The sequence below is a fragment of the Bacillus rossius genome, chromosome 7 (genome assembly GCF_032445375.1).
Source record: "Bacillus rossius redtenbacheri isolate Brsri chromosome 7, Brsri_v3, whole genome shotgun sequence".
Lineage (NCBI taxonomy): Eukaryota > Metazoa > Arthropoda > Insecta > Phasmatodea > Bacillidae > Bacillus > Bacillus rossius.
Window position 1 is genome coordinate 68,224,583 of NC_086335.1, and position 22,908 is coordinate 68,247,490.

General features: G+C 40.6%; 2 protein-coding genes across 6 annotated transcripts in view; one reads left to right on the forward strand and one right to left on the reverse strand.

Annotated features, from left to right (window-relative positions):
• LOC134534297 (uncharacterized) overlaps nucleotides 1-5,040 on the forward strand; it is a 20,195-nt gene extending 15,155 nt beyond the window's left edge. For all 3 annotated transcript variants that reach the window (XM_063372641.1, XM_063372640.1, XM_063372638.1), the window contains exon 3: nucleotides 225-5,040. In XM_063372641.1, the coding sequence (XP_063228711.1) occupies nucleotides 225-522 (298 nt within the window). In that variant the 3' untranslated portion in view covers nucleotides 523-5,040. The remainder of the gene's footprint in view (nucleotides 1-224) is intronic.
• LOC134534296 (uncharacterized) lies at nucleotides 3,684-22,538 on the reverse strand. 3 transcript variants are annotated; one of them, XM_063372635.1, is made up of 7 exons: nucleotides 21,964-22,538; nucleotides 19,722-20,098; nucleotides 19,173-19,314; nucleotides 17,079-17,315; nucleotides 10,499-10,696; nucleotides 9,101-9,349; nucleotides 3,684-5,654 (listed from the first exon to the last, which is right to left on the reverse strand). In XM_063372635.1, exons 2-7 carry the CDS (start codon nucleotides 19,728-19,730, stop codon nucleotides 5,641-5,643), a joined length of 849 nt encoding a protein of 282 aa, XP_063228705.1. In that variant the 5' UTR covers nucleotides 19,731-20,098; nucleotides 21,964-22,538; the 3' UTR covers nucleotides 3,684-5,640. The 3 variants fall into 3 exon arrangements, with proteins under 3 accessions (XP_063228705.1, XP_063228706.1, XP_063228707.1); XM_063372636.1 differs by having other exon boundaries at nucleotides 19,722-19,885; nucleotides 21,964-22,520; XM_063372637.1 differs by lacking the exons at nucleotides 3,684-5,654; nucleotides 9,101-9,349; nucleotides 21,964-22,538 and adding an exon at nucleotides 9,489-9,619 and having other exon boundaries at nucleotides 19,722-19,745.
• Nucleotides 22,539-22,908: the final 370 nt, after the last annotated feature.

Sequence of the window (22,908 nt, forward strand, 5' to 3'; positions counted from 1 at the left end):
CTTTTGATTGCTATTTTTTTGAAATTTAATCTTAAACAGGAGAAGAAAATTCTAAGGAATAAACCAAAATGCCTATAGACATGTTTGTGGTATCTCTTTGATGAATAACGATCCTCTTTCCCTCTCCTGTTTTGAAGGGAAGATCTGAATTAGTTTGTGTGGCCTCTCGTTGCTCCCTCTGATGGTATCTGCTCACACACCTCCATGTACTCTGTCGGCTGCAGGAGAGGCGGTCACGCCGGGATGAGCTGGTGGGGCGGCCTCAGGAGCGTGGTGGTCGGCGGCGGGCTAGGTCGCTCCCGCCGGGCGCAGGGCGAGACCCGGCCCGCGACGGCGGCGACCCTGCTGGACCGCCACCTGGACGACATGCTGGGCTCCGTGGCCTTCCTGAGGGCGCTGGCCGAGGACCTGGGCCGCGAGCTGGACGACCAGGAGCAGCAAGTCGCCCGCCTGGGCCTGGGGGCGGAGCGCGTGGCGGCGACCGTCGAGCGGCGCACCCGCGAGCTAGCCAGGCTCTTGTAGGCCCCGTGCCGCCCTCCCGACCACCTCCTATCTTCCCAGCCCCTAGGTACGGTTTATTTGTATTGCAGCGAAAATTCTTTGCTGAGGGGGTTTCACAATTTTCGAGCGTTACGAAAAATTCCCGATCTCATGAGGGGAATGAATAGTTGGGCACGTGGTGGGGATCCCGTTATACGGGAGGAGACGGTAGAGGGTAGGGGTAGAAATTACTCAGCATAATTGCACCATCGCATGCTTTCACACTCGTGCACTTGCATGCTTGCACACTCGCACTCTTGCATACTTGCACACTTGCATACTTGCATACTTGAATACTCGCACACTTGCACACTTGTACACTTGCATACTTGCATACTTGCATACTTGCATACTTACACACTTGAATACTCGCACACTTGCATACTTGCATACTTACACATTTGAATACTTACACATTTGAATACTTACACATTTGAATACTCGCACTCTTGCATACTTGCACACTTGCATACTTGCATACTTGAATACTCGCACACATGCTTACTTGCATACTTACACACTTGAATACTCGCACACTTGCATACTTGCATAATCGCATACTTTACACTTTCACACTCGCATACTTGCGCAATAGCATAATTTAGCGCTCGCATACTTGCGTATACATTTTTTGATCTGTGACCTCCGACAATTATAATTATGTTTCCTATAACTAATAATGTAATAAGTAAGAAGTATCACTGTCACGTGTCGTCTCCACGCACGCACTCTTTTTTTAAATTTCTTTTGGTCTTTACCACCAACGACTATAGCACTCGGTGAACGACACAACCCAGGGAAGTAACATCGGGAGAGGACTCGTGCCTGGGAAACAGGCGCCAGGATGGCTGTGATGGACCCGTGTTCCCGCGGTGTGAGGAGTGCAGTGTGCTACCACTGCGCACCTCGCTCCGTCAGCCTCGCCGAGCCTCCGACATGCAGTTGCTCGCCCCCATGTTCCTATGTTCCAAACACAAACTTACACTGGCCAAACACATTGACGAAGACCTCACTTAAATGTCTGACACGCGCCTGCCAATAGTGTTCATGGCGATGTGACGACCCCCTGTCATTCGCTGAGATGTAAATTAGGAATTCATACGTAGGCGCTGTGTAACAATGTGTGTAAACAACGACTCGGGGATTAGCTGCAACCTCGTTACAGGATTAGGCCAATGGAATGCAGATTGCAATGGCTCTGCGTATGGAGATTTACCCAACTCTTTCAGGTTTGACGATGACAAAAAAAAGACACAAGTATGTTCATAGTTTTCACACAGTAGCATTTATAATTAAGAACGATTGATTTATGCTGGAGGTACATTATAGGAAATACAATATATTTTACCCATTTATTAAAAAAATATATAAGTTAATATGTGTTTTATTGTGAACAATTCCTGCGTGTTTAAATTATATGTACATACTCGTATTTACGAAGTGGTATAACAGAGTAGGCTACATATTAAAAAAAACAACTTTTTATTACATAACATTCATGAATAATAATTAGCAGGTATATGTAAAGTTTGTTTGACGTAGATAGCACACTGAATAATCCATTTTCTCCTAAATTGATTCCAACAATATTCAGAAATCTGTGTTCTTTCAGCTAATGTACATTGTTGAAAATTACGGTAAATTTATGGATTTTTTTAAACGAAGAAGACCCTCAGACAAACAAAGAGCTCTTTGTAAATTAAAATAACAGAATCTCAGTTGAAACTAGATCGTATTTCGACTTCCGAGGTGTATGTTTCGTCCTAAACAACGGTAAACACACACGTGGGCAAAACAACAGTTTTATTGCTATAAGCTTAACTTTTTATTTATTTTTTATTAGATATTTTTGTAGTAAATATACCAAGAAAAATCTTTTGGATTCACGTTCAAAGTATAGTGAACTCAAGTGTCCATAAATTTAAGAAGATGTTTGTAAATTTACGAAGATCCCTGGATGATTTGTAACCAGTTTCCTTCGCGAATTTGAAGGTGAAAATATTTAACGGTGTGGACACTTCTGGGTCGACTCCTGACAGCCATCACTTTTTTCATCACGTGAACTGTCCGGGCTCCAAACTGGACATGGCCTGTCGCACATCTGCTCCGGCTGAGAACGGATTAGAAAAAAAAAACAAGTTTCATGTTTCGAACACTTCTTGATGAAATTCGACACTTAACAAGGACTCGAAAGTGTTGATATGAATGTAAATACGCTAAAAAATGAGAGTGAGTCTTTCAGTGATGTTTAAACATGTGACCTCGGTAACGAGCAAATTTATAATGTTGCAAATAAACATATAATACGAATTTAGGACACGACATTCAACGTATAGAGTTCTTCAAAATAATGCTGAGCATGATGAATATTCGAAAATCGTGTTTGCAACTACATTTTTTTTTGGATGCGAATCACACTCAGTTTTCGCACCCGCCGCTAGAATTCGCTGCCGAAGCAACTACGCCGACTGTCAAATGATTCAATTTGCAAAGCGAAATATTAAACTATAAAATGAACCGGCTCCGATAAAAGCGAAGAGACTTGAAACAAAATAATAAATACAGGCGTGGACCTGATTTTCGACAAGGGATTTTATTAACATATTGGTGGAGACCGGAAAAATTCGCGAATTCATTTCGCGATAGGCTAAAATAAAAACCGTTATACCTCAGTGCTGCCTCTGCTATCGGCTCACAACTCACCTGGATGACTCTGGGACAATGAGAAACACCCAACCAAAGCTTTATCGAATCACAGGCTGCTACGTTGGGACGTCTCACACGACAGCAGCCAATGAGTGGGTGGCATTTGACCGAGTGTACGTAGAACTATGGAGTTCATCCTGCAGGTCATTGAACCCGCGAATTTTTCCGGTCCTTACATATTGCCCATCTTGTAAATTAATTAAAAAGTTAATACTATAAAGTTTACATTTGTATCTATGAACTTTGGTTCGCGCCACCCGTCACAGATGGCAGCACCGTGGTTACACATTTCCGTTCCACGCAGCTTCCGTTCCATTCAAGAAATGATTTCTACCAAATGCCGTATACCGACAACTAAGATGTTTACAAATCAACAAAAATAAATATAAATTCAGCTGTGATAAATGTTAAAGGTGTAAATAAAAAGACCAGACATATTCATTTGGAGCGATTTATTTTTCAAAATAAAAATCCTTGTGTGCATTGGAAACAACACAAATTTCAAGTTCGTTTTTCACATCACATTCGTATTCGTATATTGGCTCTTAAGTCTAATGAAGGGACTGGCAGTGCAGTAGAGAAGAAACATGTCCCGTAGAATATTTTATAGTCTATGTGTAAATAAATTATAAATAAAGTGAATATAACACAATAAAATTCAACCAAAGGAAACAAGAAACGGAACAAAAGCGTTCCAAAAAAATAACTTAATGGAGATAATAAATAAGGAACGCTGTGATAAAATACAAGCAGTTTTTAAAAAGGGTTTGTAATTTTTTTTTTGTGTTTTCGTGATTTTTTATTGCTTGCTATTTTTAACGAAGGATAGAAAAAACAACCAAATTTGCCCTTTGAAACTACTCTTATAAAGTGTGTAGCATTACAATAAGACAAAATTCTCACTGTTTTGCTAAAAGGTCAAACGTTTCGACAATTATGTTGAAACTCCAGGAATGTCTTTTTAATATTTCATTGCTAATATAGGTTAGTAAATTTTCTGACAATTTTACACTACTGAAATTTCTAAAAGACATTTCTAGGGTTTTTCAAAAAAGGTATATGTTAGTTTTAAATTTCAATTAGAACTGTTTTATTCCATGTTCAACATATAATTTAGTACGCTATACATTCATAACAACAATAACAATAATAACGCTATATATTTATTTGCCACTTAAAAATAAATTGTTCGTTCTATGTTGATTCAATAAGTTTCTTAAAAATAATAATTTTTTTAAGCCGATATTTTGCTCTCAAAATATTTTTTAATACATTTTATTTAGTCCTTTTCTTAGAGTCTGGCATAGATTAAATTACTTACAGCAGCAAGAGATGATAATTTTTAAAAGACCTTTTGCGAGATAGGTGTCGGAAGACAATTAAAATTAAAAACTTAATAATCTTAAAATATTAAAACAAAATGAAAATGTGTGGCATAAAAAAGTTGTGTGTAGTGCCCACAAAAATATTCAATCAAATTTCCTGGGAGAAAAGTCAGGCTATAATAAAACAGATTATGGGTTGTTTAATTTTTTTTGCGGTTGAATAAATAATCAGCATGCGCGGAGTATTTTTTTACTTTACAAACATTTAAGTGGAAATTAATGATTATGTTTACATTAACTGAAAAAAAAAATATCAAGGATTTTAGTTGAAGAAACACCTGGTTTAAGGAACCATGCCTATGTGGTTGAAGCCTCACTTCATGTCTGAATGTCCACATGCGACAAGTAATTTGCTGAGACAAATCTTCCAGTTCCGCTGTGTGTCGGGGGCTACCGGTTGAGGGAAGCCTTCTTTTCACAGACGAGAGAGCCAAACGCCCGATCTTGCATCTTCGTTTTTTTTTGGTTCATGATAACTAATGGTCAATTAGGTTAGGTTAGCTACATTATAAATACTTTAAAACATTGTGGACGGTTGATTTGGTTAGGATAGCTACATTAAAGATACTGTGAAATCATGTGAACGGTTCCCTAGCCCTGGATAGCTATATATTATAAAGTTATTTGCTAAGCAAACATAAATTGTTTTTACAGTATTTTTAATGTAGCTATACTTACCTAATATAACCAACCATCCACATGTTTTAAAGTATTTATAATGTAGCTAACCTATCCTAATCGACCGCAAAATTTAATGCCACACCGGTTTATACAATGAGATAGAACGGGATAAAAAAAAAACGAGCATGAACTTCGGGGAACTTCGGGTGTGGCTCTCTCGTCTGTGAAATGAAGGCTTCCCCTGCTTGTCAGATCGAACAGTTGGTACCGTGTAGTGGCTGCGCCATAGAACACTCGAGTTGATAGAGTGCTGCGTGATGTAACAGGGTCGATATTCAAGTGTCGGAGCCTCGGGTCGCTCTCGGAGCGCCATAGAGTTGGTTCTCGCCTAGAAAACATGAGCTGGAACAGATAGAACACGCTACGTCAGGCGTTCTGTGAGCAATCGAGCATCAGTCAGGGGAAATATAAAAAAAAATGGAGTGAATATTTGGGTACAATGCTTTTAAAGAAACCTCCTTAGATAAACGGGAAGCAAAGTCAGTGCAGCATTACAATAAGACAAAATTCTCACTGTTTTACTAAAAAGTCAAACGTTGCGACAATTTAAGTTGAAACTCTAGGAATGTCTTTTTAATATTTCATTGCTAATATAGGTTAGTAAATTTTGTGACATTTGTACACTACTGAAATTTCTAAAATACATTTCTAGGGTTTTTTCAAAAAAGGTATGTGTTAGTTTTAAATTTCAATTAGAACTGTTTTATACCATGTTCAACATATAATTTAGTACGCTATACATTCATAACAACAAAAACAATAATAACGCCATATATTTATTTGCCACTTAAAAATGTGAGGGAGTCTTTGAGTACTCCCCAGTGATGTGTAACACCTAACTTCGATAACCAGAAAATTCACTTGTTCTCATGTTGCAAATACACTAATAAAACGAAACTCGGGCCTCTGACACGAAACTTAACGTAAAATCCTTAAAATTAATAATGCCAAGCGTGATGAGCATACGCAAATAGTGTTATCAAATACATTTCTGGACGCAATTCACACGTAGTTTCCGCTCCCGCTACGTCGACTATAGAATAATTCGATTTGGAGAGCGAAATTTTAAAATATATAATGAAACGGTTCCGATCTACAAAGATTTTAAGAAATACGAAACCCTGGCTTTTAACCTGATTTTAGACATGGAATTAGAATAAAAAAACACAGTTCATCTTGTTAAGATTAGCTAGACCGTTGATAATAATTATAAGGTTTGCCTTTGGCTTTGTGAACTTTTGTTTTCACCATCCGCCACAGATGGCAGCACCGTGATTTCACGAGACTTCCGTTCATTCACGAAATTTCTCCTATCGAATGCCGTATATCGAGAGCTCAGATATTACACATCAAAAAATTTTTAATCGAAGATACGTTTTTGATGAACCTCATGTTTTTGAAATAAACACAGTGAGCACAAACAAACGTTAAACGAGCCTTAAACAACATAACATACCTCGGATCATTTACCTGAAGAACGCACAGACGAGTAACTTGTGTTCTTGCCAAACATCATGTTCAAATGACAAGACACCATTGACCACTTGACGTAGTGTTTGTTAGTTTGTTGGCTGCAGTGCGCCAGAGCCCGAAGGCGGCGGGATTTCCAAGACACAACACATGACCTTGAACTCGGTGCTCGTGAACTCATGCCAGAGCGCGGGGTTCGAACCCACGACCCTCCTTAGCGCGCACAGCCTCCGAAATTCCTGTTTGTTCCTAGCGACGTATGCTTCAGATGGGAGTCAATTAGCCCTCAGAGTGGAATCTTCAGTTATTGTTATTGACTTTTACCTTTTTTCCTGATTTTTATGATTTTGTCTGAATCAACTGTATGTTAAAATTTTTTTTTTTGAACTAAAAGAAAATTTCACTAATGTGTATTCAGTGAGTGTTCAGCTGATATAAGAAGTAACTTTTCAAAGCTTGCAATATTTAACACCGCATTAAAGAGCCCAAACTTTTTCCCTGTGTCTATGGTTTGAACTGGGTCTAACTTATCTAGTTATGGTCTAGAACAGAGGTTCCCAGACATTTTTTTGACGTGACAACGTCTAATAAATCGATGAACGACGGCTGCACGCACGAAAAAGTGTCCCGTTACGCACATTGTCCCATTACGCTCATTGTACGCTTGCGTCGCATATATCTCTCTTCCACTCGATTGGAACAACCATCGATTTGACTTTTTCGAGGCACTTTAAACTGGAAACACTCCCATTCGTTTCCTACTTTTCCTATCATCGTCCTTTCCTTAACAGAATAACACAGATTGGAAGAAGTTAAATAGCAAACATGTATAAAATTTATAGTTAAAATAATCTCTTCGTTAAAGTAATAAACATATTTGAATTAAGGAGTGCAAATAAAAGTAAATTTATCGATTAAATTGTAGATTTCATTTCACTCCTTCTTTGTATCCATACAAAATAGTGATTCAATTTTATTCATAAAAGTATGCAATCATTTCATCACTGATTTTTTATGACGTCACGTTAAACTATCGTCCGTAAACCGACTTTACAGACAACCAATTTTTTTTTCCTCATAGACCACTTTCAAAATTTAGCTGGTTCTGGTGGAACCCCTGCAGCTACATTATTACATACCATATTCCCAAAAATCGACAAAAAAAATTTGAACATTAGATCGTCCCTTTGCACGTCTGAAGAAGCGTTGCGGACGGCGGCGGCGGCACTTTTGCAAGTCTCGACACGTTGTACTGAATATGGAATATGCAAGTTTTTTACACGTAACAGTCGCTGAGCTTCCTAAAATATCGTCTGCCTACATTGACGGGTGAAGTCAAGCCAACATTATGGTTCTTCACTATCGAAAGCAGATAAATTATCGTGGACCCCCCGCTTACGAATAAATTGTGAACCCTCCATTTTTTTTTGTCACGCCAACGTAGGCCCCCGACGAGTCTCCAGTGGACCACTAGAGGTCCACCTGGACCACTTTGGGGACTAAGGGTCTAGAGTTTAGGGGAGTCAGTCATGGTGTCAATCGCTGCCATGGCTGGGCAATCACCGAACAAAGCACGCGATGCATGCCACCCTTTCTGCATTGCTGAAGATCAGGCGTGAAGGCTTCGGCCCGGGACGCACCTGGAGCCTATTCTAACCAAGACCGCTCCCAAAACAAGTACACTTAGTTTCAGTTAGGTTAGGAACACGTGCTCCCTGAAATCACCCTCAGCAAAGTCACGGGTTAGAGTCCTGACTGCAACCCCGCCAAACCACCCCACTCACAACACCTCATGGTTATCTACATCACCATTAAAACCTAATATCTATCTTCACAACTAGAGGTAGCGGGCGGCAATCCACGGCCTGGAACTCTACGCGGGCCCGCGGTTCGATGCCCGGATCTTGCACTCGGACCTCGAGGCCCGCAATGGCTGTGATGACAGTACAGTTGCAGCTCACCCTGCGGCGGTATTGCCTGATCAATAGAGACCGGAAAAATTCGCGAATTCATTTCACGAAGGGCTAAAATACAAAACGTTATACCTCAGTGCTGCCTCTGCAATTGTCTCCCAAACTCACCTGGATGACGCTGGGCCAATGAGAAACACCCGACCAAAGCTTTATCGAATCACAGGCTGCTTCGCTGGAACGTCTCACAAGACAGCAGCCAATGAGTGGGTGGCATTTGACCGAGTGTACGTAGAACTATGGAGTTCATCCTGGAGGTGATTGAACCGCGAATTTTTCCGGTCCCTACTGATCAAGCAACAAGTCCGAGCTTAAGAGGGGCTCGTGTCTCGAGACACAGGAACTCACCGTAGGGCCTCATGGGGTGCTTGTCCCACAGGTAGGTCCTCTTGACGGGCGACAGGTAGCTGTCGCGCAGGTAGAAGGGCGAGTAGGACGAGTAGGGCCAGTTGTAGGGCGACTGGTAGGGCCGCAGCTCGGGGTAGTCCCACCACCAGGGGTCCCTGGTGATCCTCGACAGCGGCATGGAAGACAGTGGCTCCAGCAGCTCCGACAAGGGCCGGCGCGTCAGTCCGCCGCGGGTGTAGATGGGCTGGCCTGCAGACACGACCCTCGCTCAACACCGGGTAGAGAGCGCTCTGCAGCTGCGCATGCTCCCAGCGCTGAGCTGTCTACAGTCGAGCTCCGACAAGGGCCGGCGCGTCAGTCCGCCGCGGGTGTAGATGGGCTGGCCTGCAGACACGACCCTCGCTCAACACCGGGTAGAGAGCGCACTGCAGCTGCGCATTCTCCCAGCGCTGAGCTGCCTACAGTCGAGCTCCGACAAGGGCCGGCGCGTCAGTCCGCCGCGGGTGTAGATGGGCTGGCCTGCAGACACGACCCTCGCTCAACACCGGGTAGAGAGCGCTCTGCAGCTACGCATGCTCCCAGCGCTGAGCTGCCTACAGTCGAGCTCCGACGAGGGTGTAGATGGGCTGGCCTGCAGACATGACCCTCGCTCAACACCGGGTAGAGAGCGCTCTGCAGCTACGCATGCTCCCAGCGCTGAGCTGCCTACAGTCGAGCTCTGACGAGGACCGGCGCGTACATACGTAGAAGCATCCATTTTTTAAATACTAGATCCAAAAATAATAATAATCGTGTTTCACTACGCACTAATCTGTCAAATAGTAGAGGTTATGAAAAAAAAATTGCAGAAATGACATAGTATTTAGTAGCTAGTACACAAATTGCGAACTGAGTCACAGTGTACAATGGATGGCATGTGGAAGAAAAGCATGTGTAATGCGTCCAGCCCATTCTAGCCGATATTAATAATCTTTGATAAATGAACCTTTGAATATATATACTGTATAGAAGTCGCGAGTGGATAGGATTTACTCTACGTTTTTCAGAAGCGTATGATAAGCAGCTTGGGAACTTCACCGCTGCAGTGCGCTGCCGTAACGCCCTGTATCGTCTTAGTTGTTATTTACACGTTAGAGCGCAGCACTGTCGCCCGCTGTCAATCCTCCGCACCCTCCACCAATCATTTCACTGCAGCTCGAGGTCGTTCAACGGGAGGGGGAAGGGGTGTTTGAAGAGTTCGACACTTGTCCGCTAGGGACCACCACAAGTCGATGCCCTAGAGATGGTGGCGATTGCGGCGGTGAATTAACCAACCACCTCAAAACCGTATTAGAAATGTTAACCTGGGCTGGCGACTTCTATACAGTATATGTATTGAAAGAATGAAGGGAGGCTCACCGGCGTAGTTGAAGCCCAGGGCCTTGTCGGAGGGCGCCGGGGAGACGGTCCGCAGGGGCGTAGCGCTGCGCCGCGGGTTGGGCGAGCCCAGGCCGTAGCGGTACGACAGCGGGTACTTGCTGGGGTAGAAGCGGTCGATGTCGGCCAGCTTCTTCAGGTGGTCCTGCCACGCCTTGTCGTGGTCGTAGGGCGCCAGCACTGCAAGCAGCGCGACAGTCGCGGTCACCACACTCCGGGCTGCACTCTCCCTGTATCCACTAAACAATGCCCCAGTCAAGGCCCGTCTACAATTGTCCTAACCTGTGCGTGGTCCGCGTCCTTATCCGAATATGAATGACGTCACATTGACGCACGGAAAACAGCTTTGTCTACAATTGCAGTGTCCTACGTCCGAATATTGATTTCTAAAGTTGTCACCAGAGCGCAGTAAATGTCTTTCGATATTTTTTTTAAAATTGTTTTCGTGCATGTTTTGCAAACGGGAACCGGAAACTCGAATATTGTTAGTGTTCTGTTGCTGTTCAATGCTACCAAAGGACACAGGTTGGGACAAAAAGTTCAAATTGACGAATGTCTTCCGACAAAGTAGGTTCGGACCTTCGCCCACATGACGCATGGCGTCAGAGGGTCACGTGGACCAATCAGCGACGAGTGTCCTTCGGACACAGGTTAGGACATTGCAATTGTAGACCAGGCTTTATAGTAGCAACTGTAGGCGTCGGACTGTTTCGGTTCAAAGTCGCCTTTAAAGAGTAACATACTGCTTTTTTGTTTTCTCGCTTGTAGCGCGAAATAATGTTTTTTTCTCTATCAGTATAGGGTAAACCTAAAACCCGTAATTTTTATTCGGCAACCACAGGATGGAGCTCCTTCTAATTGGAATCTCTTTGTACGAGAGTGGTTGAACGTCGAAGTCCCTGACCGTTGGATTGGTCATAATGGCCGAGAAGACAGAGCTCTTTTTCGCTGGCCTCCTCGTTCAACTGACACAACGCCATGCGAATTTTTCCCCTCCCTCTGGGGCTTTGTGAAAGACAGTGTCTACGTTCCGCCGCTACCTAATGATTTGCCAGAGTTGAGACACAGAACTGAAGAGGCTATTGCTTCCATTACTCCGGACTCGTTAACCAAAGAGTGGGAAGAATGGGACTTTAAGTTGTACGTGTGCCGTGCAACAAAATGCGCACATACTGAATATTTGTATATTTCAATTTAATATATGATTAGTTATAAATAGTCCTAATTAAACTGTTATAATATATCACTGAAACTGGGACAATCTTTTATGGATACTGTTCAGTGACTTTAAAAAAGGACCCTTTGTATATATTTCTCATTTGTTTGTGCTCGGAGCATGGACATGTAACAGTGTTTTTCTTTTTGTTGTTGGTTGTGTGCGGACAAAACTTTCTCCTTGCTTGTGTATCCAACAAAGGACAGTAAAAATTAAGATGGCCGCCAAGACACAAGTTGGTGCTGGGCGCTGCTAGAATTCACCAATTTTCGGGTGAATTCTTTAACTTCCGTAGTCACGGAACAGATACTGTGTATAATATCAAGCTTTTCCAGACTGCTCTTAGATCGATTACAACGTGACATCCTCTTACGAGCTGCACTTGTTCATGACTGTCCAGGGACGTCAAGAGATCTGTAGTCATCACCAGCGTGAAGCAGATGTGCACTACTTTGCTACGTAATGTATCCGTCAAATAATCGTGGCTCTACGAGTCAAACGTTTATTTCAAGAGAATTCTAGAATTTGTGTTCGCTCGCGGTATCCGCTAGTTACGCATTCGGGTTTTTATCAAAGCTCAAAACCTTGGAAAGGCCTAAGCACACCAAGTAGTGGCGCCTGCAGAATCGTTATTCCGGTGGCAAATGACGATGACAGTCCTTCAGAATATTCTGCAAGTATATCTTTCTTTACCTCAGAACCGAACAAGCTCAAGTTCAGAATTTAACATGACACACTACTTGCTTTTACCGTGGAAAAATTTAACAAATAAAGAAGCGTGACTTAAAAACAAATAATGTAACAGTTTTTAGAAATGAACGTTCAAAGTAAAGATGGCAAAAGCAATTTTCTTGTGTTACGTTCGTGAGTTCTGAGCCATAGTTCATGAACAGGTTTCGCGTTCTTGCTTCGGGTGCACAGTTTCACTCGAGGGGGGGGGGGGGGTAGTGTCTATGGTGCTGGGATACGGGCTCAAGTCACTCACCATAGACGAGTATGCCATTGCAAAACCTTCAATTTTACATCAAATCGATGTTGACAGAAGAGGTGGTGTTGAAACACGTATCAGTTATTATCAACATTTTGAACTACAGCCACTGTGAACCAATTATTAACACTTAAACTCTCAATGGGAAGTGTACATTACTTTACAGATCACCTGGAGATGATAATTATTTCCTGTTTTGACTTTGTCCTCAGGTGGAGCCACTGGAGTTTGTAAGTATTACAAACGTGCATTATGCTGCAACCCTAATTAGAAATTACTAAAACGATAAACAAATAAGCCTACTGTAATATTTATTATTTAACATGCCTTATATTTTAACACAAGAATTCATTGGTTTCGAAATATTGTAACCTCACAGTTAAATATTGTATCATATTTACTTCATATTATATTAAATTGTTCAGAAGAATAAATAAACTGTTATAGAAAAATAATCCGTATTTATATCTACTCAGAATTAAAATAAATTAAATGAGTGATATTCTAATATAAATTAAATTCAAATAAACTTATTTTGTAAATTAATATAAAAAATATTTTAAATTTTATTTACAAATTAAAAATATATTACTACAATGACAACAGAGACATATTACCGTACGAGTTGACAGATAAAATAATAATTTTTATTTATTTATATAAATATTTTTCGAACATTTTGATTAGTTTATTCGCAAGACTAAGAGGTGTAAGCACTTAAAAAAAGAAAACAGCAGGAAGATATGGAAGAAAGCTTTTATAATTTTAGTGTAGTAGCAAAAATTGATTTCCTTCCAAAATATTTACTAAGAAACAAATAACTAACTAAAATTATGAAAAAAATACAAACTTGGCAAACAAGAGAGAAGTCAGTTATTGAACATCAAATAAATTATATTTCCAAAATTAAATACATGAAGGTTAATACGTTCTATTGGAATTTAAATGAAAACCTATTTCATATATCTAATATAGTAACTTAATGCTTATCAACAGAGAGTGATATAGTAAAGCACAGCACATAAAAAAGCTAGATAGCGATAACTCATTCAAAGTTCAGAAAGAGCGGATAGCTTAAAAATGTGGATTATAAGCACAGTTGCAGATCACGTTTATCAAGCATGCACAGTTCGAGCAAAGTGGATAGGGGAGGAACGTGAAGGAAATATTTGATAAGGAAAGTTAGCTACCGATAAAAACATATGGATGATAAAACAAAAAAAAATTCTCTTACCACCGGCCATTGTGTGTGTTCTTCCTCAGGGACAGCCATCTTGTGTTGGACCAGAGTTCATTTCTCAGACAAGCAATGCTTACGGTCGCCAGCGAATCCTATATAGGTCTACAACGTGTTAAACAGAATGTACCTATAGAGGTCCCCCCCTTCCCTCCCGTTAGTAACATTTGATGATATGTACAGTCACTTTTGAATGTATTGGAATTGCTTAGCCTTAGTGCTTTCTGACAAATTTTATCCTTCCAGCATTAAAGTAACTAAAATGTATCTTTATGATATTTTATTATAGTAGTTGAATCTACAACTTTTTATTTCGAATTCATTATATATATATTAATTGCAAAAAAATTGAGAGAAATCATAATACTTTGCATTTAGAAAACACCTTTAACCCTTTGTAACCAATGTTTTGAAAAAAAATTACAGCTACTTCTAAAATAACTTGCTTGTATATAAACAGTGTTTCTACTGACTAGGAACTTTAAAGCTGATTTTTGACCAAGATGATTGTTCAAGTAGATAAATCTGTGATTTTGGCATAAATTGAATTAATATTAGCTTTTTTTGACCAAACCAGAATTGCTACTCACATAATGTATAACTTATGCTACGATAAACGGGCACAATGTCATAAATACGACAATTTTTTCTGTTATGAAATAAACATTTTAATTTATTAACGTAACTTTTGGGTAGAGCTGTTAATTGTTGTATAAGTGCCTTAAATTTCATTTGGTATCAACATGAAGTTTTTCAAATGAGTGTACAGTGGGACTGACGTATTATTTCTTCAGATACCTTTTCTGTCAACAGTTTAGAACAGTATGTTGTATTTAATAACTTGTTCACACGACATTGTTGCTACCCTTCAGTATTTTACTTACTTTGAAGATATTTTTGTTGCCTTGGTTTTTCTAAGTCTCCACATTTCTACGGAAATGACTTCTTGCATTGTTGTCCATCAGACATTTTGCTCACTTTATTATAATTACTTGTTGTGTTAATGCTTACAGGAAAGAGAATATTTTCAAAAGGGAAGTGGTTTACAAAGGAATGCAAATGGAGCACCAAGTGCATGCTCACACAACACAACGACTAGTACCAACGCAAATTAACTAAACCGAAGTACGCACACTTGCAGCATGTTAACGGTTTGGCCTGGGAGCAGTTGGTAGTGATTGCATCAGTCATTTTAGTAAACATGGCGCAAATGGGTTATTTAAATTGCAAAAAAAAAAAAAATCGAGTTTTAAAAAATACTTACTAGCAAAAGAAAAAAAACATAAAAAATTTCAAAAAATGCATTTGGAGAGAAAAAAAAGAAAAACCAGACAGCAAAAATTTCTTCTGTTTGGAATTTTAATTTAAGCGTTTAATTACTCAGCTGCAAAATTAAATCATAACTTAAGGTTGTTATCGTCACAAGTAGCCAATATTTCGTATAATTAAGGAAATAAAGTTAAAATTAGAAACTTTTGGTTATATTTATATTTTTTTTAGCATCCTTAAGCTATGATTATTTTGTTAAGATATCTCAGAGATAAGTCAAGGATTAAAACACGTATGACGATGCCATTCATTAGCAAAAATTAATCATTATCAAACAAGAAAGCAAATGCAGTGCATCGAAGGATAAATTGTGTGATGCTTGAAACTGTATTGTAAAAACAACCATCGTTTATGTTTTAAAAAGTTAAAAATATCTCAAAGAATATAATATATTTAGTGGTAATGAAATACATATCTACACGGTTATTAATGATAGGTTATTAAATAATTCAATGAATGATATATCAACAGAATTTTTAAAATTTATATAATCCAAAATATTTATCCTTCAAGTTTTCTTAAAATTAAGGTACTGCAACAACCTGTGTAAACAGTCTTACGTGTTTTTTTAAAGTGAGCAGGATGTAAAAATAAAATTAAAAAACAACAGTGAACCGACATTGTTCAAAGGCTAGAAGATTCAAATATATTATAGCTGGCAAAGTGCGAACATTTTATTTGAAACTTTTTTGAGACTCTTACTTGCATTTCTTACCGAAGATCTTCTTGCATTTGACAGTGATGGTTTATGTTGTTGGTTTTTGTACTGGTCAACAATATTTTTCGTTTTATTGACCTTAAAAATGCCATGCCCTATGTACATATATTTTTAGTTTCTTATTATAAATTTCATATAAACCGTTACAGTATATATAACTTCAAATAAAGTTACCACAAAACAAACGACATAGTAATTTGATAACTCCATAAAGTTTCTTAATTTTATTTTGCAGTTAGCTTTTCAGCTGCCTTCAATTTGCAGCTTAAGCTTTACAGTACATGGCGAAATATTAATTTTAAATTAACTGCCACACGTTACCTAAATTTTTATGTCAAATAAAAATAAGGCAGAGCAAAAGTTATTGAAAAAATAGATGATAAAAACATTTATTTGTGTTTCACTTGTGAGACAGTAGACAAAAGTTCAAATTAGGCCTAAGTTTAGAAAATGGCTTCTAAGCCTGCTAGATCGTAGATGAAAACACCAAAAGTTTAAAAAAAATATTTTTTTTGTAGGGTTAACAACCAAACTCATGTTAAGATTACTTAAAAAACACTTAGCTATTTTTTTTTGTTACTGCTCGAGCCATTTTCTCAATCACTTCAAAACTTCCCCGCATATCATTCCCACCCTGGCCAGCCAACTGTCCGATGGACATGTGACTGTACGTAAAAAAAAAACAAATACAGTTCCACTCTGTGCGAAGAAAGATGGGGGGAAAAATGTCGGAAGATTTTAAGAGAGTCCCGCCACTTCGGAATTCTTAAAGCACCTGAGTCAGACCTACGTATCTCTTTGGTGGCACAGTCTCTCTCAGAAGGCCTGGAAAAAATAAAAAAAAAGAATTGGTTTAAAATCTGCAAGAATATTTTCATTGTCAGAAAAAATAAAAAAATAAATGAAAAGCACGAAGCAAAAACAAAAACAAGTAGGGGGATGCGAAGAGTTCTGGAGCACAGAATGGCGGGTGTCGACGTGGAGGCGGAGTGACTCAGCGCGGGGCGGGGCCTGGTGGACACTCGGAGCGCTATTGGCGGAGCACCGCTGGCCCCAGGGCGCGCTAGTACCTACCGGGGCGCGGGTACAGGTTTCGCGGCGAGTAACCGTAAATCTCCCGGTGGACGGGCAGGTAGCGGTAGCCGGGCACGGTGATGCGGTCGTGCGGAGACGTGGGGTCGTCGTAGATGGACTTGCTGTAGGGCCAGCTGGAGGACAGCTCCGGGAACTCGCTGGACAGTGGCAGTAGCGGCCGGAAGATGCCCCTGGGCCGGGGCGTGATGCGGTCGGGCGCCCTCATGTCGTCCGTACCTGCGTCACAGAGACACGCCTGAGCGACCGGGACCACCGCCGCTCTCTGCGGGACACTGAGTCAACTGCAGGGCTCCACACATTTCATTAGCTTCAACACCACTTCATGGTCTGTACTGTGTGGGCCTCTGAAAGATAACACATTGACTCACCAGTCTTCAATTGTCCTGATCATCGGATCTCTTGATTTACTCGTCCTTCGGGACTTGTGCACTGTCATCAGTTGTGATCCTCCAAAACATGAGCCATTTCAAAAGAGTTTTATTACACAAAAAGATGTAACATCAGACACAACACTGTTCTTGTTCTCAGAACATCGACTGATACACCATATATAATAAAAGTATTCAAGCTCATTGAATTTCCGACAGGAATGCCCATTACTGCCAAAAAAACTTCTTAAACTTCAACTTAAACATAGCCAGTCTAGTACTTTTTCAAAATTAAAGCAGTTATATTTTCATGAATTCTCGACTAAAAGAAACCACTTAGAAATAATTCAAAATGTGTTTTTTTGGTAACCATACACATGTTTCTAGATTCACATAATACACTTTCAGGAAACCTATATCACGTTTGCACAAATCAAGTTAAGATACTTCAGATACCAGCGCAGCCATCGCACAAGAATGTTTGTAAGACAGAAAAATTCTACATCGATGTAATTATATGCCATTTTATAGCCCCCCTCATCACGGTACTTTGAAAGGATGCCAGGAGGCTCAGACATGACTGTACACACACAGATTACGAGCTCGCCATCGTCAGCTACTGTAACAAGGTGCCTGGTCACTTTCCCACCCCCCTCTGAAGTTGCTACTGGCACTTTCAGAGGCTTATTATTTAGTCACCATTTGTTCGTGGAACAAGATGCATGTTCTCTTTCAATTCACTTCCAGAGTCTTGGTGGTAACTTGGAGTAACTCTATCGTAATTTCGATTATATTCTCTGCATGTTTTGGTATTTTCCATTTTACATAAATGTCTGATTACTATATACACTTATAGTCTTGGAAATGAGAAAAAAATATTAACATGGTTTAATCAGTTCGCGAATAAGTTGATTTTCAGTTATAAAAAAAACAGTGTCGCGTCTGTTGTTACATCTTTTTGTTTAAAACTCTCTTAAATATCAAATATTTTGGATGATTACAAGTGATAGCAGAGCATCGGTACTGAAAGACTAATAATTCAAGAGATCTTATAATTAGGACAATGGATCGTCCACTTTTTTGAGAAGACTGATTAATCAACAGAATTATCTATACAATGCAGACTCTTTGAAGTCACAAGGATTTTTGTGGATGGACTTTGGAGCCAAACAGATATAAAAAAAATACTCTCCTTTAATGTGATGCATAAAAATCAAAATGTGCTTAAAGAAAACTGGAATTTCCCTACACATTTTGCATCATTACAGTTTAAGATTTAATCATAACTTAATAATATAGAAATTAAGATGAGGGAAATATAGATAACTATTATTTGTAGTGCTACATTTTGCATTAAAAATGATTTAGTAATTAGCACGAAATTAATTGGTAAAATCCACGGTTCCTTACATCTAATTTAACTTTTAAGAATTTGGTATCCATCACTTTACCAATGGCTTGTGGTCAAATATGCGCGACCAACCTTCTTACAAAGTATTTTTTAATAGAATTAATTCCTCAAGGAGAAACTTTGACACTCTCAAAGCACGATGGTTTTAAATTGCAGAGACTTCCCCCCCCCCCACCACCATAACTGATGTGATATTGCACACAATTCTGTTTTGACACATGTAAAATTCTCAGAGTGCTTCCTGTGGAAACATCGAGAGAGTGTTGACTCCAGAGAGTGTGTGTGTGAGCTTACCTTTCAGGGCTCTGACGTAGGACTGCCAGAACTTGGCTTTCCTCTGTATCGGCTCGTTCCTGCCAATCATGTCCAGGTGATTTCGCAACATGGTGGGGGATCGCTCGATGGACTCGCTGTTCGCTGTTGCCTCGTCAAACCTCTGCAACACAAGAGTGAGGTGATGACACACGCGCCTTCCATTAGCTACAAACATATAGTCTCTACGTCTTTAGCACTGTGTAGCCTTCAGTCATATTTCCAAGACTAATATTGGACGGCATCTATTGGTTGCTTTATGTGTACAGGTAATGATAATTTTTTTTATAAATGATACTATTATGTAAACTTATATGCACTCAAAAAGTAACTGGTTCCAAGTATCACTTATCTTACTGATGTTTACAGAAATATGAATGGGTGCATGTTCGACCATAAGAGGCGATGTTTGTAAGTTAAAATATGTACCTATAGTGTCCTTTATTAAACTGCGAAACTGATTTATTACGTTTTACACTCCATGATTGAGTACTGGGAATGGGGCCTCCATGACTCCATCAGGATTCTCACCTGGAACATTCACTCACGATTCACGCGTGGTTCCGTGAGCTAATGTCGGCCTCTTCGTGCTCACGGATGACGAACTGGCGCACGCAAACAACCAAGGAACAGCAAGTGGGCGTGGGCCGACGCTTCATGCAACTCCGGGATGAATTGGGTCGGGAATGCGCGCTCTATATTTACGTGGAGCCAATAATAGTTTCCGCGAGACCATGGTTTCTCCCCGTGACACTGGGCCCCGTTTAGTCTGCAGGCGGTCCCACTGGGCCTGACTCAGACCTCGCTCTGGGCGGACAGGAGTCCCACACGAGACAGTCATTGCTCGTCCGACCACATCGCCGGCCACTCATATCCCACACCACGGAGTGGCTGCTCATCACACACCACTAGAGTGCGCATGTTTGTGTGCCGTCCACCGGACCAGAAGTGCAACACCAAAACACAATTCACTTGTGTTGTCTGCTAGAAGAATCTATTAAGATTTTATACACTTTAACATTGCACTAATTTATGGATATTTCATGCTCGGAAATTTTAAGGTGCCGATCAAGAAAAAAATATTTGATAAGCATATCTGGAAAATACATTGTAATATTGCTGTGTTAGTCATTTTTATTCATAAACGAAGTTGCTTTTACTGTATCAGTTTTTGGTAACTATATTGTATTTTTCCACTTATTTACTGTTCTCCTTTAGAAGCATTGATTAAACTAGTGCTAAATAAATTGGACGAGTAATGGGCTGCTTTTATAGATGTGAGAAGGTGGGAATCATGATAGCGTTGACCGGTAGTTATGAAGAATAATGTAAATTTGACATTTGTTCGTCGCCAAACCCAAACAGAAATTAACTGTGTATGAATAATTTTGTTCGATCCACAGGAAACACAATTCAGCTTTGTCAATATAACTGAGTATGTCCACACAGACATTCATCAACTAATTACAGGAATTTTTCTTTGTTCTAGAGCACAATTTTCGATGTAAATTTTTTATGATGAAATGTGCTTAATTATGTAATTTCCGTAACATTGTTACCACGTACTAAATATATTGCATTTTGAAATGCATCCATGAAAAGAAAAATCCAGTAGAAATTTGTGGTTTTTAGATAATGCTTCATTTTTTCGCGGTGATAATTTTGAAAAGCACGAGAATGCCTCAAGTAAGCATGGCCATCGGGAAACCGGAAGAGTTTAAAGGAGAGGATCTCGAAGTGCGTGCTTTATTCTGCCTTTGTGGTTTACCATGCCTTTGTGGTTGACCCTGCCGTGGTGGTTTACCCTGCCGTGGTGGTTTACGGACTGAGAGGAGACCTAACAAAAAGCATCAGAGGAGTCTTTAGGAAACAGAGTCTGCCCGCCGGGACCGCAGCCTGCAACGACGGGCCGAAGAACATCAAACAACTAGTACCGAAACACCGTTCAGACAATGAGGCTTCTGAACAGGGTGGCGTAGGAACACTGTTATCCTTCTACTAACATCAGTCATCTTGCCTGTGCCATTGTATGGAAAGGTAGAAGTGGAGTTCGTACAGTTATGCACGTTCATGTTAAGAATTCAAGGAACCTCTAAGATTGTACTGGACCCTCCGAATCATAAATTAATGCTCGCTTCGTTCGTTGGAAGCTTTGCCCCCAAAACCTCCAACTCTTTGAGGCTTTCCCGTTAAGGTAAGCTAATGAAGCTTCGTGCTCCGTTTGGCGTATTACACTTTATACATTCCCTCGAAAGGAATTCGTCCCTAAAATCCCACATGATATTTTATATGTAGATACCGTACATCGTACTCACTTAATGGACAGCTACATATTTCTATGTTGGCAAGCACACTGGAACATCCGCCAGTCACAAGCGGGCAAATTTGGATGTTACCAGCTGCATAACAAGAGAGGAAAATATTTAACGAATATAGGATGGAGTTTCGATAAAACGCCATAGAGTCAAATTATTATATATTTGTAAATGATATAGGCCTGCTTGCTTGAAGACTATAACTTTCCATTACTTGTAAAAAATATATGTGTTATACATATTTTAACATAGATATTATATATAAATGTAACAATTTTATACTAAATGTAAGTTTATAACTTCATTCTAATGTATTAACTACGGATATACGACCAAAATTCACGGAATCACAATTGTAGTAGACACAAAAATTAACGTAGGACTATTTAACATAAATACGAGCGTGATAAATAAACAAAAACCGATTACTAAAGTAGTCGCTTTTCAAATACCGGTACCAAAATTTCTAGATGCGAATCACACACGTAGTTTCTGCGCCCTTCGCTAGAATTCTCTGCCTGAATCGTAAACGTTGCCTGCCGCCATCAAACGCAGACAGCAATTGGCAGCACGAAAAAAAAAACGGAAATTTTAAACTATCATAAACGGTTCTGATAAAACTACGCCTTTGGAACTGATTTTCAAAAATGAATTTTATTAAAATACTGCCTGTCTTGTTAAAATTAATTTAAAAAAAATGGACTTTGGATTTGTGAACATTGGTTCGCGCCATCCGCCACGGGTGGCAGCACCGTGATCACACATTTCCGTTCCACGCGGCTTCCGTTCCGTTCGCGGGATAGCTCCCACCAAGTGCCGCGTGCCGGGAGCTCGGACGTGGAATGGATGACGGGAAGACGGGGTGACGGCGGAGACGGGATGACGGGAAGACGGGGTGACGGTGGAGACGGGGTGACGGGGTGACGGGGTGACGGGAAGACGGCGGAGTCGGGAGCACTCGGAGGAAAGCCGCGGGCCCGCGAAGTGGCCGGGGTCGCCTCCCCCGCGCCGGCGCCCCCCGGAGGCCTAGAGGGTGTGACACAATCGCGCGGGGCAGCGGTCCTGAAATAGCGGCGCGAGTCACCGGGGCGCAAATATAGCGCGGCGAGTCGGAGCGGACCAATTACAGGCAGCCCCGGGCAACCAGGCCGAGTGCCGGACATCTGCCCTGCGCGTGGGGGCGGCGGTACAACTGCAGCAGACAGCTCTTCCATCACCGAGCACAGCGAAGTCTCCGATCAGTTCCAAACAATACCCAACACCACAGCCAGAGAAGATGGACACAAGCTGAGCCACATATGGGTACAACGAACACCAGCAGAAAGCAAGAGGATTCAAGCCACGCATGGTCTGACTCAAAGTGACCAGCACAGCCGATGAGAAGAAGGTCAAACATTATTGGG

Coding starts and splice junctions, on each gene's coding strand:
- LOC134534296 (XM_063372635.1), bottom strand. Junction 17,316..19,172: donor CTACGTCAGAGCCCTGAAAG/GTAAGCTCACAC, acceptor TCTGTGACGCAG/GTACGGACGACATGAGGGCG. Junction 10,697..17,078: donor AAACCTGTACCCGCGCCCCG/GTAGGTACTAGC, acceptor CGCTGCTTGCAG/TGCTGGCGCCCTACGACCAC.